The 16,277-nt window shown below is 35.3% G+C and overlaps 1 protein-coding gene across 1 annotated transcript; it reads right to left on the reverse strand.

Annotated features, from left to right (window-relative positions):
* Positions 1 to 370: 370 nt before the first annotated feature.
* LOC131148451 (pre-rRNA-processing protein SRD1-like) lies at positions 371 to 14,803 on the reverse strand. Its single transcript, XM_058098149.1, has 5 exons — positions 14,595 to 14,803; positions 13,921 to 13,969; positions 4,632 to 4,817; positions 1,393 to 1,593; positions 371 to 487 (listed from the first exon to the last, which is right to left on the reverse strand). Exons 1-5 carry the CDS (start codon positions 14,801 to 14,803, stop codon positions 371 to 373), a joined length of 762 nt encoding a protein of 253 aa, XP_057954132.1.
* Between the last annotated feature and the right edge of the window lie 1,474 nt (positions 14,804 to 16,277).

Below are 16,277 nucleotides of genomic sequence, written 5' to 3' on the forward strand. Positions count from 1 at the left end.
CTTCACAAGGTATGAAGCGTTCGATATGTGACAAGTAGGGAATCACATTTAATTTAATTTTTTTTTTGAAAATAATACTTATATTGGGAATCATATATATTTTTTTTTCAAAAAAAATTGTTATGGAAAACCCTTTTCATTGAAAGCTAGCAACCACCAATAGTCAAACATAGTAGGAGTCCTAACCTATTTAAGATTTGTAACCACTCTATGGTCTAGTTCTCTACTATTGAACTGTACAATACATATATATGGTTTACTGGTCTTTCAAATTTTGGCCTTTACCTAGTTAATTAGAAAAACAAAATGAGAGGAGGCGATATACTAAGGCATAGCATTTTTTGGTCTGCTCTTCTTTTGGTTAGAGAGCTCAGGGGCGGCCTTTCTTTGGAGGACGTTGGCTGTTGAGTTTTTGGTCTCCCTTCTTTCCTTCATCCTCCCTTTTCAATGCTCTTATATGTCGCAGTCCACAAGCATTGCAAAGAGTCTAAACACATAACAAATAATAACAAACATAAAAAAATAGAGAGAGAGAGAGAGAGAGAGAGAGAGAGAGAGAGAGAGAGAGAGAGAGAGAGAGAGAGAGAGAGAGAGAGAGAGAGAGAGAGAGAGAGAGATCCTATTTTTGTGTCCATTTTGCTTATCTTTGTTAAGTATCAAAGATACTATGTATTTTACTTATTGGCTCAAGTACTCTTATAAAAAGTGCTTTTTAAAAAAAGTACTTATTTTTTAAGACGTTCCAAACAGGGCTTAATAATGTATATTCTTACCCTAACTTTAAAAATTATTGTCTATATTCTCACAATGCGTTGAGTTAAAATCGAGTTAGTGAATTCAATTAGTCAGGAAATAAACAAAATATCATTGCTTATGCTTTAGTGCTTTTCTTCTATCTTTTTTTATGTTTTAAAATATTTATTATCAAAGATATCAGATTTAGTTGATGCCATCAAAGCACGATGAACGTAGCAAAGTAATGTAATTCACGCAACTTATTTTAACTCTGTTTCCAATTATAGCATGATATTATTAATTACTCTCAATTCTTTGAAGATTTTTTTTTATATCTATATAACTTCTCTCTTTTTATCATTCTTTATTACTTGAAAATATTCAATTTCCTATTTAAAAATAATATTTATTAAAACCATTTATTGTTACTTGGCTATATTAATTTGCATAATTACTTGGAATTATAGGAATTAATTTACTAAAAAAATAAAAAAATAATATATAAAACTAATTAATTTAAAAAAAAAATTCAAATCCTATATATATATATATATATATATATATATATATATATATATATGTGAAAGACTAATGAAAATAATTAACTTAGAAATGTTATGTGAAAAAATAGGAGTGGGAAAGGAAGGAAAGACTCACTCTAGGGCCAGCAGGTCCCTTGCGCCACAAGGGGGTCTTGTGTCCTTCACATTGGGCACATCTCTTCCCTGAGGAATTGCCAGCCTCATTTGGTGCTTGGAAATTAGGCTGCGTTTGGCATGTGAAGTCTTCCATATTATTGGGATTAATCTGATTATCGACATACCCTCCCATTGCCACTCCCCCATAAGTCTCCAATCCCTGTGATATTTCATGTCTTTAATTATAACTCACAAAAGAGAAATACAATATAACATTTTAGTAAAATTATATAAATTTACTTCATAATTTCTACTATATATATATATATATATATATATATATATATATATATATATATATTTGCTTTTTGTTGAATCAAATTAAAAATTGGAAATGCGAGCATATTCTTTATGGATTATGAGTATTTTGTATCAATAAATTAAGATTTCTATCGTTTATAAAATTATATTTTCAAAATTTTGTGTGGGCGTTGTAAAATTATTAATTGCTCACTTTCATTTATTTGGAAAAGTAATGAAAAATTATTAAAAAGTAAATTAAAACTATATTAATTATGCTTATTTAACGAATAAAATAATAGCAATTAACTATATTTATTAAACACACTCATTACCTTCATCTATTACACGCCGTATAGAGTACTTTTTAAATTCATTAATTTTTCTTCATTTTACAATATATATTTCATCCTTGAGTTAATTTTATTATCTTATTATTTAGTATTAAATTTTATAATATATATATTGAGTGATAAGTTTTTTGATGTCCTTCAAAGTTTCTTTAAACTCGTTTATCCAATTAAAGTGTTCTATGTTAGCAACTTATATCTTGTAATAAAATTTAATGAATTATTATAATTTTCTTCTTTGTAAATGTTTTTATCTAAGAATTCATATGATTCTTTTCTTCTCATGTAAAATTTTTTAAATTTGATATAGTTACCATACACACACACACACACACATAACCTTTAATTAAAAAATATCAGCATACCCATATAATTATCTACTACTAAATACATTTAAAAAATACTTCATCCATCCATTGAAAACTTGTATCAAGAAAATAGGAATTTTTTACTTACTTTTTGTGATATTTTTTTCAAAAAATTTCTTCTAATATTAGTTTTGATTTGTTATTTATATATTCATAGGAATAGTTTGCTCTTCCATAGTTCTTATTTTAGTTGTTTAGAAATAAACGATCCATTTCAAGCTTACTTTAGTGATAATTCTTTATGCTAATTTTAATTCATTAATACAAATAAATTTGAAAAAGGATCATTCATCTCCATCGTTTTGTATAAGTTCTTGTCTTAATGTAGAAGTCTAGTTTGTAGTTATCTTAAAATGACGTATAGATCGATGATCCCATTATAACCCTTTTTATATCAGTAAATAAATAGTATTTTTAAAGTTAAGAGTTAGTACGAGGTTAAATACCATAAATTAGTAAATAATAGTATCTATTAACCAAACCCATCATAAAATATCAAAACACATTATGAAAAAAGTATAATTATATTATATATTTTATTTTTTGCAAAATAGGTAATAGCAATTAGATATAATTATATATTAAATCAATAAAGTTTTAAATATTTAGTAGACTTTTTTGAACTAGGTAAAAGTTAGTGGAATGAGTTAGAACATATAAAAAAATTAGTGGTCCTTTATATCAAGTCAAGTTAGTAGAGCAACTTTAGTAGAAGCTTTCGTTTTTTGAGTTGAGCTATCTGATGTGTATAGTGTGATTTCAAGCATATCTCAAAACTCTTAAATGCCATTTTAATTGCTTGCCAAAACAAGGGTATCATATCGCTCTCAAATTCATGATAAAAAAAGAGCAATTTACTTTAACATATTTCAAAAATAGTGTACCAAATTTTTAAAAAAAAGGTAAAATAGTGTAATGCATTAATTCTACGCAAGTTGATCTTATATGTGTATGTTCATACCTTTTTGGTATGTTCTTTATAGTTTATTTTATTAAGAAAGAAAATGTACCTTTTATTATGTTACCAACTATAATTTTGGATGATATTTTCTTATTTACATATTTAGTACAATAGCCAAATAATAATCTCCCTATTCGTTTATAGTTTGACACTTTAAATAATCTACATTAGTTTTATTTTTCAAATAAAAAACAATAATTCTATTTACTATTGTTTCTATTATTTCCTATTTATTATTACAAGGCTTGAGGAATTCTTGGGCTAGGCATGGGCTCTTTTTTTTTTTTGATAACTCGGGTACTTTAGCCACTATCGCGCCATATTGGACACAATGGTGCAACACTAAACTCGTGAGTGTCATCTACAAGTTAATGGTGGGCCTTTGGGGTTCATATAGGTAGTATGCCCTAAAAGCAATCAAATCTTTGGGATATTTTGTATTTTTTATGTTTTAATAAATCAATAAAACAAGTTAATTATTCATCTAATGCAAGCATAATCTCTAAACGAATACATCGAATGGTGACCATGTTAAACATATGTAAAATCAAATTGTACATGATGTGTGACCCAACTGGGCCCAGACTTGAGGATTCATAGCTATCTTGTTTTAGTTTCTAAATTTGACTTTGCAGTGTGTTTATATTTTCACCAAAAAACTTAATTTGACACACAAGGAGGATTAATTGATTTAGTAATCTAACTATGTACAAAAGCATATGAGAGAACGTCATACGTCACTGGTTCCGATTCAACTTAAAGAAATGTTTGGTTGAGCTGAAGCGAAGATTAAAAAAGAGTTCTAATCTTATTTATGAAGTAATAGTCATAACAATGTGACATATGATCAGATTAATGTGTCATGAGTTTGATAGTAATTTTGCATTCTAATAGTTTAATTAAGGGACACTAGAAATTGTTTATGAAGTGAGGTAAGTCATCGTAACTATAATAAAATGGGTTCGATCACATAATTTACTCTATTTTGACTTGTCAACATTCACTACTAGGGTTTTTAGATAGTGAGAGAAATTATATACTCCTATTAAAGTTTTTGAGGGCCACACTAGGAGGCATGGCCTTATCTTGATGATAACCTAAACTATATGAGCTTGATTATTTATTAAGTAATCGATTATCATCTAAGACAAATATTGACTTCACTAAAGCAAAATACTTTTTATTAACTATTAGTTATTAAAATAAACAAATTAACTAAATAGTTTTGATCATGAATGTAGAAGAAGCTAATTAAGAAGATCCAAACTGAGAGAAATACCTGAGAATAGATCAAGGGGTCAGAGTTCATCATGTTGGAAAAATAGCCTTGCATAGGGCTGGACTGGGAAGCAGTTCTTCCACAGTGATGGTTCTCCGGCAGCCCGAGCTTTAGCGTCGTGTCGATTTCGCAATCCATATTGTCCATTTTACTTAGGGTTTCTTCTATGAAGCAACTAGCTGCAACCTATACATGCACAATCTAAAATACTCAAGAACAAAAAATAAAAATAAAAAAATAAAAAAAATTAAGCACCCATACAGACAAAAGTTCATCTTGCTTTCTTATTCTTAATTATCATTGAATAAAGACACCCACTGGGAAGATACTACTTTTGGAAAAGTTGATTTTAAGACCTGCTATTGCCTCAAAACAAAATAGGATTGCCCGTAAATTCCTGAATTCAGATGAAGAATTGCTACAAAAAATCAATGTGTCATCTACAAATAAAAGGTGAGATAAGGTGGTGAATGAGATGGACTGTATATATTTACTCCGCTCAATAAATTCTTGTCAAAACCCCTGATTATCATTTGCGAGAGAGCTTCCATCACAATAATGAAAAGGAAGGGAGAGAGTGGGTCTCCTTGTCTTAAGCCTTTGGTGCTATTAAAGAATCCAGTTGCCTCTCCGTTAACCAACACTGAGAAGGAAGTCGTTGAGATGCACCATTTCATCTAATGCCTCCATTTCTCTCCAAAACCCATAATTCTTAGAATGTTAATTAGGCCATTTTAATTTACATGATCAAAAGTCTTTTCCAGATCAAGTTTGCCCACAAAACTTTTACCCTTTTTTCTCCTAAAACAATCCATGCCTTCATTAGCTATCAGGACTGCATCTAAGATTTGTCTTCCTCTCTGTCATCTTAGACTTGGAAGAGTTTTCATATATTTTTTCTGATATGTGAGGGTGATTTTATTGACAGCTCCATCCTTTGAATTTCGGATCTTCTTTAAGAATTCAAGATGCTTGCTTGTATTTTGTTTTCTTTAATGAAATCACTTTCTTTAAAAAATTACCATAGAATAAAATTCAAGGAGAAAGAATTTTGGATTTGCATACAAAGCTAAATCATTTAATTGAATGGTATGCACACCAAGCTGGCTAGATCATTTAAAGTGTTGAACGGTTCATAGAAATCAACATATATAAATGATTGATCTGCATATATACATATATTGGTTTAATGAATTTCTTTGCAAGCTGATCATAACAAAAATTAAACAAAAAGGATAAAAAAGCATGCACAGACTCATCCATGCACGTAAAACACATGCAGATTTATATATATACACAGAGGAAAAACAATAGATTCAGACTCCATGAATATCATATACTGACCTAGCTAGCTCGTGAGGAAGACAAGCTGGCTTACTGTCCTCTGTGTGTGAGAGAGAGAGAGAGCAGAGAGATGATCAACTTTTATAGAATAGAAAAAGTACGTATAGGAACTCAGAGAGAGAGAGAGAGAGAGAGAGAGAGAGAGAGAGAGAGAGAGAGAGAGTCAACGGCATGCAGAGCTACTCAGAAATGGAGTCTGAATTTTTACCAAAATTAAATTAAACTAAAGTAGTAAAAAAGGCTGGTGGTGAATTCAAGAGGGGTGATGATCCTGTGGGCTGACGGTTAAAATTTATGAAGTAACGTATGCTTTGTTACTAAATTGCATTTATCGATTGGAAAGGAAATTGAATTGTATGGGAATTTTGGCAGGCTATTAAATTCGAACACACATTCTTCATGGGAATATTTTGACTCCAATTAATCACGAAGACATCACAATCTCGTGAGGGTCTCAATGCCTCATTTCCCATCCAATAATTGACTTATATTTCTTCTACTAGTTGTGCTTTTCTACTGCAGTTTCCTAATTAGCGAATCCCACAATTACTAAACCAACCCTAGCTGCCTATACAATTAATTAATTTTGCCTTTTAAAACATGGGAATGGTTTAATTCATAACCCCCTTTTTCCTTTCAGGGTTGTCCCCCATCAGACGAATAATGGGAAATTGACACGTGGCGAAGCTGGAAAAGAAAACTATTACACAGTTTTTTAACCGTTGGAGGAAATCAAAGAACAGTGTATTAATTTGAAGTGAAGTGGGCACCGGCAACATCTAATGTCACATATATAACTCGAGTACATAAGAGATAAAGTAGTGTATAGTTGCCCCCAGGGCATTGGCTCGGTGGATTTCAGCTGGCATATAAGAAGGAAAATTTGGGGTTCGAGCCACGGTTGATGCATTGGTGGCATGAAAGCGTGATTATTCACGGTGGATACCACCGCATGTGTCCCTTGGCTGGATTGGCCAAAATGTCCAACTGGCTGATTTGAACCCATGACCGCATTCGATAAACTTGGCCGGCGAACTAGGGGGGAAGGCCGCCGACCCGTGAGGTTGGTGCTGCATCGGGTGGTCCAAAGAGTGGCTCATCGATGGTTGGAGTCCTCACGATAATAAAAAAATTAGTGTATAGTTTGTGACGCCCCGATTTTCGTACAATTTTTTTTTTACAATAATAAATAAATATTCACTCGTCATCAACAACATTCACAATTCGACTACGTCAACAACCCTATTACCATTCATATGATTTGACTCGTATTAGGTACCGGGTAAAAAGTCATTTTATTTATACAACCTAACAGCGGAAGGTAGTACATACTTCACAACCAGAATACAATACTCAGAGTATCAACATACATATATATATATATATATATATATATATATATACACACACACACACACACACACATTACTATCACATATCCAATAACAACTCAACTGTAGGAGAATTACCCCTCCCCTAGTCCAAAAACTCACCCTGTATGTCAGGGTCTTAGCTCCCTAAGGTCTCGGAGCTTTATTGTCTGGCCTATCTCTGTTCTCTGAAAAAATTAGATAATTTTGGGTGAAACACATCTCAGTAAGAAGGAATAAATTATTTACATTGTGTGGCCATATGAGTTCAGTTATAACACACTTTACTTTTCAAATCATAATTTCATCTGAGAAAAATACACTGATAAACATATTTTCATAATCATATAGATATACAATACAAGCTTTTATAAGCTTTAAAATCATCTCTCAAATTCAATAATTTCGAACACATATTTACCCGCGAAGTTCCTGAGAATAGGGAAGATTAACCGTCCATACAGGTAACTTCCCTCTGCCCTAACACGTTATGCTGTCAGAAATGGTCACATCTGATACCTATCAGGACACTCACCTTACTCAATAAGTCCTCAATCGGAGAGTTTCACTTCGCCTTAATTATTTATATTATTAACTCACACATAATCATTTCTCAATTTTATCATTCTCTATTTCTTATTTTCCATTATTTCTTTCATTTCTCATTTTAACTCATTTTATCATTGTTTCACTTTCCGTTTCCATTTTACTATCCGACTCATGAGTATCCTTGATATCTAGTACCAACATCGCGTCTGTAACTCATGGCTACCCTGAGGATCTTTCTTTCCACGCCATGCTTCCTCCCATGGTCAAGGTTGTGCGGCCCGAAGGCTGGATCTAACCATGTTGGTCGACTCGGTTAGATCAAAATATCATATCACATATCTCGCGTCTGTAGTACGATTGGCTGGCTTATAGCCCTGATCCGGACTCAGGGAGTACAACAACTCTACTAAATAGCTCAGTCGACTGTCATGCTACACGCTCCAAGAGTCTGTGTGGTTGCATTACACCACAAGCAACGGTACTGTACTCAATATCACAACCTATCATTAGGGTTTCCATAACCATCCATCAAGGTTATCATTACCACATACTCACAATCATTATACGGTATTGACATTTCATCAATCACATTTCAATTCCATATTATAGTATTCATATTTTCCATTTTCACATTTTAGTATATACGTTTCAGAATTCATGTTCTCATTTTCACATTTCAATATTTTCATATCAATATACATCATTAATCTCATATCAGTATATCTCAATTCATCTCAATATAAATGTTCTCTTCATTTTTTGTGCACATTTCATCATCTCATAATAGTATATATTGTGTTTCACGTATTTCAACATTTCTCAAAATACCCATATCAGTAATTTGCAAAATCTCATTTTTCATGCAAATCATTTCTACTCACATATAAATACTATATTTCATTATTTTTTACTAATCACATCAATAATTCTCATTTCAATATTTTCTCATAAATTACTCATCATTATATTTCACATTTTTCAATATACATCATATGCGACGCAGTTTTCATCTAATATTCATAATATATTAATTTCACACTCCAAAATATTACAGTTTAATATTACTCAAATGTCACACAATTTATCAGATATTTATATCATAATAATTTCCAGAAAAAATACCATATGCTTATTTTCACATGTTATATCAAATAGTAGCTCTAAAACTACCGTTATAATTTATTCCTCTTACTTGGCTTATTGAGAGTCTCGTCAAAACTCAGATCCTACACCCTTGGCACCCGAAACTCAAATCTTGCAATTTGCATTTTTTCCCAGATTAATTAACTAATTTCCCCAAAATAGTACCCATATAACCTTCCCTAAGCTCCATATACCCCAAATTAACATTTAAACTAATATTTAATACCCTCACTTAATTTTCTGAACTATGCCTGCAGGTCCCGAAATTACACCCATAGTGCTCACCCAGACCCTAAATTTCAAAAATTCTACTTCAACCCCAAATGCTCAATATTCTAACATTTCTAAATCAAGCACACATGCTTGCAGCATATCCTCTAGAATCTGTATTGTCCTCTCTGTCTGCCCATCTGTTTGAGGATGAAAAGCTGTGCTGAACGACAACTGAGAACCCATGGCCCCTTGTAGACTCTTCCAAAAACGGGATGTGAATCGTGGGTGTTTGTATGAAACTATGGACATTGGGATGCCATGGAGCCTAACTATCTCCTAGATATATAACTCAGCCAATCTATCCATGGAGTAGCTAACTTTAATCGAAAAAAAGTGGGCAGTCTTTGTTAGTCGATCCACCACTACCCAGATAACATCTTGTCCTTGCAAGCCGGTAGTAATCTTGTGACGAAATCCATCGCTATATGCTCCCACTTCCACTCAGGAATGTGGAGTGGTTGCAATGATCCTACCGGTCTCTAGTGCTCAGCCTTCACTTGCTAGCACGTCAAACACTGATCCATATACCGGGCTATCTCCCTTTTCATGTTGCTCCACCAGAAGGACTCTCAAAGATCCCTGTACATTTTAGTGCTACCTAGATGTACAGTATACAGGGACCGATGTGCTTCCTCCAGAATAACCTTCTTGATCTCAAGGTCAGAAGGAACACATAACCTGGTAGGGAACCTCAAGGCTCAATCATCTGAGATGCTGAACTCTATTTCCTGACCATCTTATACCTTTCCCATAAGCTTTACTAGTTCTGCATCATTCCTCTAAGCTACTTTAATTCTCCCCTGTAGAGTTGGCTGCAAAACCAAGTTAACAATAAACACCCGGTGATCGTCCTCTACCAGTTCTACACCGAGCCTCTATAGATCCATTTGGATCGGATACTGAATCTCCACTACAGATATAGATGAATCCACTGATTTCCAGCTCAAAGCATCAGTGACCACTTTAGCCTTTCCCGGGTGGTAGCTGATAATGCAGTTGTAATTCTTTATTAGCTCCAACCATCTATTCTGCCTCATATTTAATTCATTCTACATGAAGAAATACTTTAAGCTCTTATGGTCAGTAAATATCTCACACCTACCCCTATATAGATAGTGCCTCCAAATCTTCAACGCATAAACTACCGCTGCCAATTCCAGATCGTGGGTAGGTTAGTTCTTCTCATATTCTTTCAACTGTCGCGAGGCATAGGCTATCACTCTCCTTTGCTGCATCAATATGCATTCAATCCCTTTATGGGATGCATCACTATAAATTACGAACCCTTCTTCTCCAGAAGGAATTGTCAACATAGGCGCAGTGATGAGTCGCTATTTCAATTCCTGGACGCTTTGTTCACATTCATCTGACCACTCAAACTTCACTTCCTTCCTGGTCAATCTGGTTAGTGGACCTGATAGTTTAGAGAAGCCCTCAACAAACCTGCGGTAGTACCTAGCCAATCTGAGGAAACTCCTGATCTCGTGCACATTCTTTGGTTGTACCCAGTCTACTACTGCCTCAATCTTACTCGTATCAATAGAAATACCACCCTTGGATATAACGTGCCCAAGGAAGGTAACCTGTTCCAACCAGAACTCACACTTCTTGAGCTTCGCATATAGCTTCTTCTTTCGCAACACCTGAAGCATTATACTCAGATGCTCCTCATGCTCCTCTGGGATCTTCGAATATACTAGTATATCATCAATAAATACTACCAAAAACTGATCCAAATACTGGTGAAAGATCCTATTCATCAAATCCATAAACACTATAGGAGCATTCGTCAAAACAAACGACATAACCAGAAATTTATAGCGACCATACTGTGTTCTAAATGTCGTTTTCGGAACATCTTCTGCTCTGACTTTCACCTGATGGTACCCGGAGCGTAAGTCTATCTTTGAAAATATTTGTGTCCCCTGTAACTGGTCAAACAAATCATTGATGCGTGGGAGCGAGTATTTATTCTTGATAGTTACTTTATTTATTTCTCGGTAGTCAATGCACAACCTCATCAACCCATCCTTCTTTCTCACAAACAAAACCGGTGCTCCCCGGGGCGACACACTAGGCCGAATAAACCCCTTATCTAACAATTCCTGCAACTGTTCTCTTAATTTTTTCAGCTCTGCTGGTGCCATTCTATACGGCGCATTCGAAATCGGCGCTGTCCTTGGAACCAAATTAATAACGAACTCTACCTCACAATCAGGAGGTAGTTCCGACAAATTCTCGGGGAATGCATCAGAAAAATCCTTTACCACTGGGATATTCTCCACTTTCAGCTCCCTTTTTGATACTATCTTCACACAGGTTAAATATCCCTAACGCCTTCTAATAGCAATATATGTGCCTGAATTGCAGATAGTAATGAGGTGGGGTGTGCACACGTGATCTTAGGAATTTGTACTCCTGTCCCTCTGGAGGTTTGAACACTACCTCTCTCTGATGGCAATCAATGCTGGCATAGTGGGTAGTTAGCCAGTCTATTCCCAAGATTACCTTAAACCCATGCATGTCTAAAACTGTGATGACCTGCTTAATTTCCACATTTTTTTTCATATTACAAAATCGTAAAACACAACTCAGCAATCATAATCCACCTGGACCCGTGGGTACCACGGATACATCAGCACACATTACGGAAGCCTAAGCAGCAGGAAACATACAATCACAATATTATAAATACGAAAACAACCATCACATTACCATAAATACTAGAGTCACTATCTCCACTGTATTTCAGTATATACATCCCAAAACAAAATCTAGGGACATTTCCCACAAAATCCAACTGTCCCTACTAAAACTTACCCTTCAAAGAGGGTAGACAAACAACACTAGATCAGCGGGGCTTTTCCCGCTCTCCTATCTAGGGCTTCTGAAAAGTTTATAAAATTTTGGGGTGAGACATCTCTCAGTAAGGGAAATAAACTAATACCATTATGTGGCAACATGAGTATTCCGTGTCATACATATACCATATAGAACATATTTAGTAACTGTTTTGTCAAATCTAGGAAAACATATATATCATCAAAACATGGCAGAACATACTGCATTTTCATAAACATATTTCATCCCATATAATAATAATACAAAAACATTCCTGGTAGTTTAGCTGGCTGTTGTCATGTATTACCCCCACATGACTGGGTTGTGTGGCCCGAAGGCAGGACCTGACAATGGTTGGCCGAGCACCGCCAAGTCAAAAGTACAGTCTGTAAGTCTGATGAGTCTACCTGACCTGGTCCGTACACTATGGGCGCTCACACACTTCTTAAAAACCACATCGACCATCCAATCTCACACCATTCTGTACAGTGGCGTTAACACAAATGTCATGATCATGAAGACCATGGACACATAGCAACAATATTGTGCAAAACTAGCCTAGACCAAGCCAACTAGGTTCTGATACCATATAACATATACTGAAATTGTGTGACATGGATATTTCATGTCATTAATTATCAAACCAATCATATCATTTTGCATATATATGTATATCATAAAAATCATAGGCCCGTACACCGGTATTTCACATTTTATCATAGCTCGGCCCATATGCTGACAAATCATATCATAGCACAGCACATATTCTGGCAAATCACATTCATAGCACGACCCGTACGCCGAAAAAACATATAAAAATCTCGGCTCGTACGTCGGTTTTCCATTATAAAAATCTGTATCATAATCACATTTTTAGAAAACAGTATTTCATAACAATTTCTACTCATGCCACACTGAACAGGTTTTTTATATATTCAACATACCATCATTTTCAACAGTATTTTCTCAAATATAAATCATATATATAAACATATTTACTTTCCTGAAATCAAATGCTATATATATATACATTTTCTTAAAACGAACTAGCTTAGTTTATCCCCTTACCTGATTTTTGAAAAGCCCCTAAGAAAATCTATCTCGCACCCGCAGCGTTCCCAACTCAACACCCTAGAAACAATATTCCCCAGAACTAAAGTTCAATATTTCTACGCGTATATCACTTCCTACAACTGTTAATTAACCAAATACTAAGTAGAAAGCCTTACCCTAGATTTGGGATGGTTTCCAACTCAGCCCCACCGATGATTCGCTCAGGCAGACTTGCAGAGAACTTTCCTAGGAGCGTCGTGGTGGCTTCATATCATCGAACCGATGAAAATCCAGCTCGAAATCAAAGAGAGAAGGATGAGAAACTGTGTGAGGAGAGAGAGAGATTCGGCACAGGAAAATGATTGAAAAATCACGTTTAACCCTATTTATCCTACGGGATTCGTCGACGAGTCACGTCACCTTGTCGATGAACTCCAACCCTCGTCGACGAATTTCAGGCTTCCAAAAATCCTCTCTAGGTATTTTCTCGTCGATGAATCCTATCCTCTTCGACGAGCTCCTGATATACCCTCGTCGATGAGTCCCCTGTATTCGTCGACGAGGAGTTGAAAAATTCCTCGAGATTATCCTTTCCAAAATGCAACGTCGTCGAATGCCTTCTTCTGTTTTTGATTTCCATTGCCCTTTCTTTTTATTATTTAAATAGCATTATTCTTCAGGTCGTTACAAAAACCACCAGATTAGTTGACAAAGACCTCCCCTGTATACCCGCTAGACAATCTCTGAGTACCATTATGCATATACCTGTAGCCCAGTTGGTGTAGCAAAAAACAAACTAATGTCTAACTGCTGAGGTTCAAACCCACACAACTTCACATATTCTTGGGCGATAAAAGAATGAGTCGCCCCAGAATCAAAAAAGACAGTAGTTTTAAATGAGAGTATTGAAACAATACCCATCACCACATCTCTTGGCACCTCAGCATCTCCCTGCGTCAGTGCATAAACTAGTGCCGGAGCAGTATTCCTCTGCTGTCCACCTCAAGGCGCCTGATAGCCTCCTCTATATGGTCGAGGAGCAGCCATTACCACTGGCAATGCCTGACAGTTTCTCGCGATATGTCCAGGTTGGTGGCACTGATAGTAGACAACCTCCCGCGCTAGGCACTCTTCTAGGTGCCTCCTCAAACATTTGGGACAAGGAGGGGGCATTTTTCTGCCCTATACTGCTTAATCTCCTCCTCTGCTATCATATCTCCTCCATGGCTCTCGACTGGACCCTGCCTGAAATTCAGAAGGCGCAGGCTTCTTCTTCTAGCTTTGTGCTGCTGCGCCTCTCTGTAGGCTGCTCTTAATCACTGTAGCCCTGTCCATTATCTCTGAGAAGGTCTGAGCTCGGAAACCTATCACCTGCTCATATAAGTTCTACCTCAGGCCCTCCTCAAACTTCCTTGCCTTCCTTTCCTCATCTGGCACAAGATACGGGGCGAACCGGGACAACTCAATAAATCTCGATGCATACTGTTGCACCGTCAAAGGCCCTTGTGTTAGATACAAAAACTCTAATGCCTTTGCACTCCTGACTGTAGTGGGAAAGTACCACTTGAAGAAAATCTCCCCAAAGTGACTCCACGTCATCGCTATAGGGTCAGGCCTCTGCTCCTCCAGTAATCTCATTGACCTCCACCAACGCTTTGCTTCCCTAGTCAACTTAAATGTGGCAAATATCACCCTCTGCTCATTTGTACATGAGAGAACTTCTAGTATGTCCTCTATGTCTTGAACCTAGTTCTTTGCTACCAATGGGTCTGTTCCTCCAGCAAAAGATAGGGGTTGCATACGCGTGAACTACTCGATCATGCAGCTCCGCTCCCCCGAGCTCTTGGCCATCTCAGCCATCACCTATTAGGTGACGCTACGCAACACTGTGTCAGGGTCTCCACCACCCATACTGGAAGGTCCTACTCCATCACCTCCCACATTCGTGTTACTATTCCCTGGATCCATCCTGCAAAGGAAGCAACTAATCTCAGCATACAATTACTATCACACAACCAATACACTGCTATAATTTATAAATTACTCTTCTACGACCATTTATCTTCACATCCTTAATCCCCATTTAAGATTCAGTCCTACCACTGACTCGTTCTGAGTTGTGCTTCCAAGTGCAGAAGTGTCAAGTTGTATCAAGGATAAGTGTAAGATCGTATTCCACAGGGACCACTGAGTATCAAAGTATTTATGCAAGTTTAGTGAAATCCTGTTGCTGAAAAAATAGGGTTTGAAAATCTTTTTGGTCTTTTACGATTTTGAAAACAATAAACAAAGTGAGAAAAGCTTGAGTAAACTATCAAAATGAAACTGAAATTTTATCAATTCTCCAAAAATGTAAATCTAATAACGCAACCAAAACTAAACAGATTAACTTAAACAATTTTACCAAACACTCGGGTTACGGGTTCAATGTAACACCCCGACCCCGAGGGGCCTGGGATATTAACTTTTTACTACTAATTTACAGCGGAAGCAAATAAACTCAATTTTTATTAAACCAGAGCGCTAATTATTCATGTTACAATCATTTATTTCAAAAGAAGGAAAATTACACAAATATAAATATCTGAAACCATACTAATATTTTTAATCAATCTTTATTTTTCTAATCCCCACCCGCATGCTTGCTAAGCCTGATTTCCGACATGTCCTTCAGAGTTATCTGAAATAAAATATGATTGGGGTGAGACGACGCTCAGTAAGTAAATAAGATTATTATTAGTGTGTGGCCAAAATGAGCTTTTAAAGAATTTCGTAAAATAATATTTAATACTATAACTTCAATACTGCTTTTAGAATAAACATAAATTTAAAAATTTCTGCATAAAACTTTTGTCATCAATTTCAACAGTAAATTTTTACAATCATATACTATAACTGCTAAATTAAACTTTTAACTTTAAAACTGTAAAAATATTTAATGATAAACATACATATACTTTTCCTTATAAGTTTTCCTTAGATCGTCATTTAAGTACCAAAATGATCCTTTTCACGTAAACTTACACTTTTCCTTCAAATCATCAGTAACTTTGTACATATAATTAAATATGTA

The sequence above is a fragment of the Malania oleifera genome, chromosome 2 (assembly GCF_029873635.1).
Source record: "Malania oleifera isolate guangnan ecotype guangnan chromosome 2, ASM2987363v1, whole genome shotgun sequence".
NCBI lineage: Eukaryota > Viridiplantae > Streptophyta > Magnoliopsida > Santalales > Ximeniaceae > Malania > Malania oleifera.

Excerpts from the sequence above, each read along its gene's own strand:
- LOC131148451 (XM_058098149.1), bottom strand. The coding sequence starts at position 14,803 with ATGACGTGGAGTCACTTTGGGGAGATTTTCTTCAAGTGGTACTTTCCC. Across the intron at positions 4,818-13,920 it reads CTAGCGGGTATACAGGGGAG|GTTGCAGCTAGTTGCTTCAT; the intron begins GTCTTTGTCAAC and ends GTGCATGTATAG. Across the intron at positions 1,594-4,631 it reads ACCCCTTGATCTATTCTCAG|GGATTGGAGACTTATGGGGG; the intron begins GTATTTCTCTCA and ends GAAATATCACAG.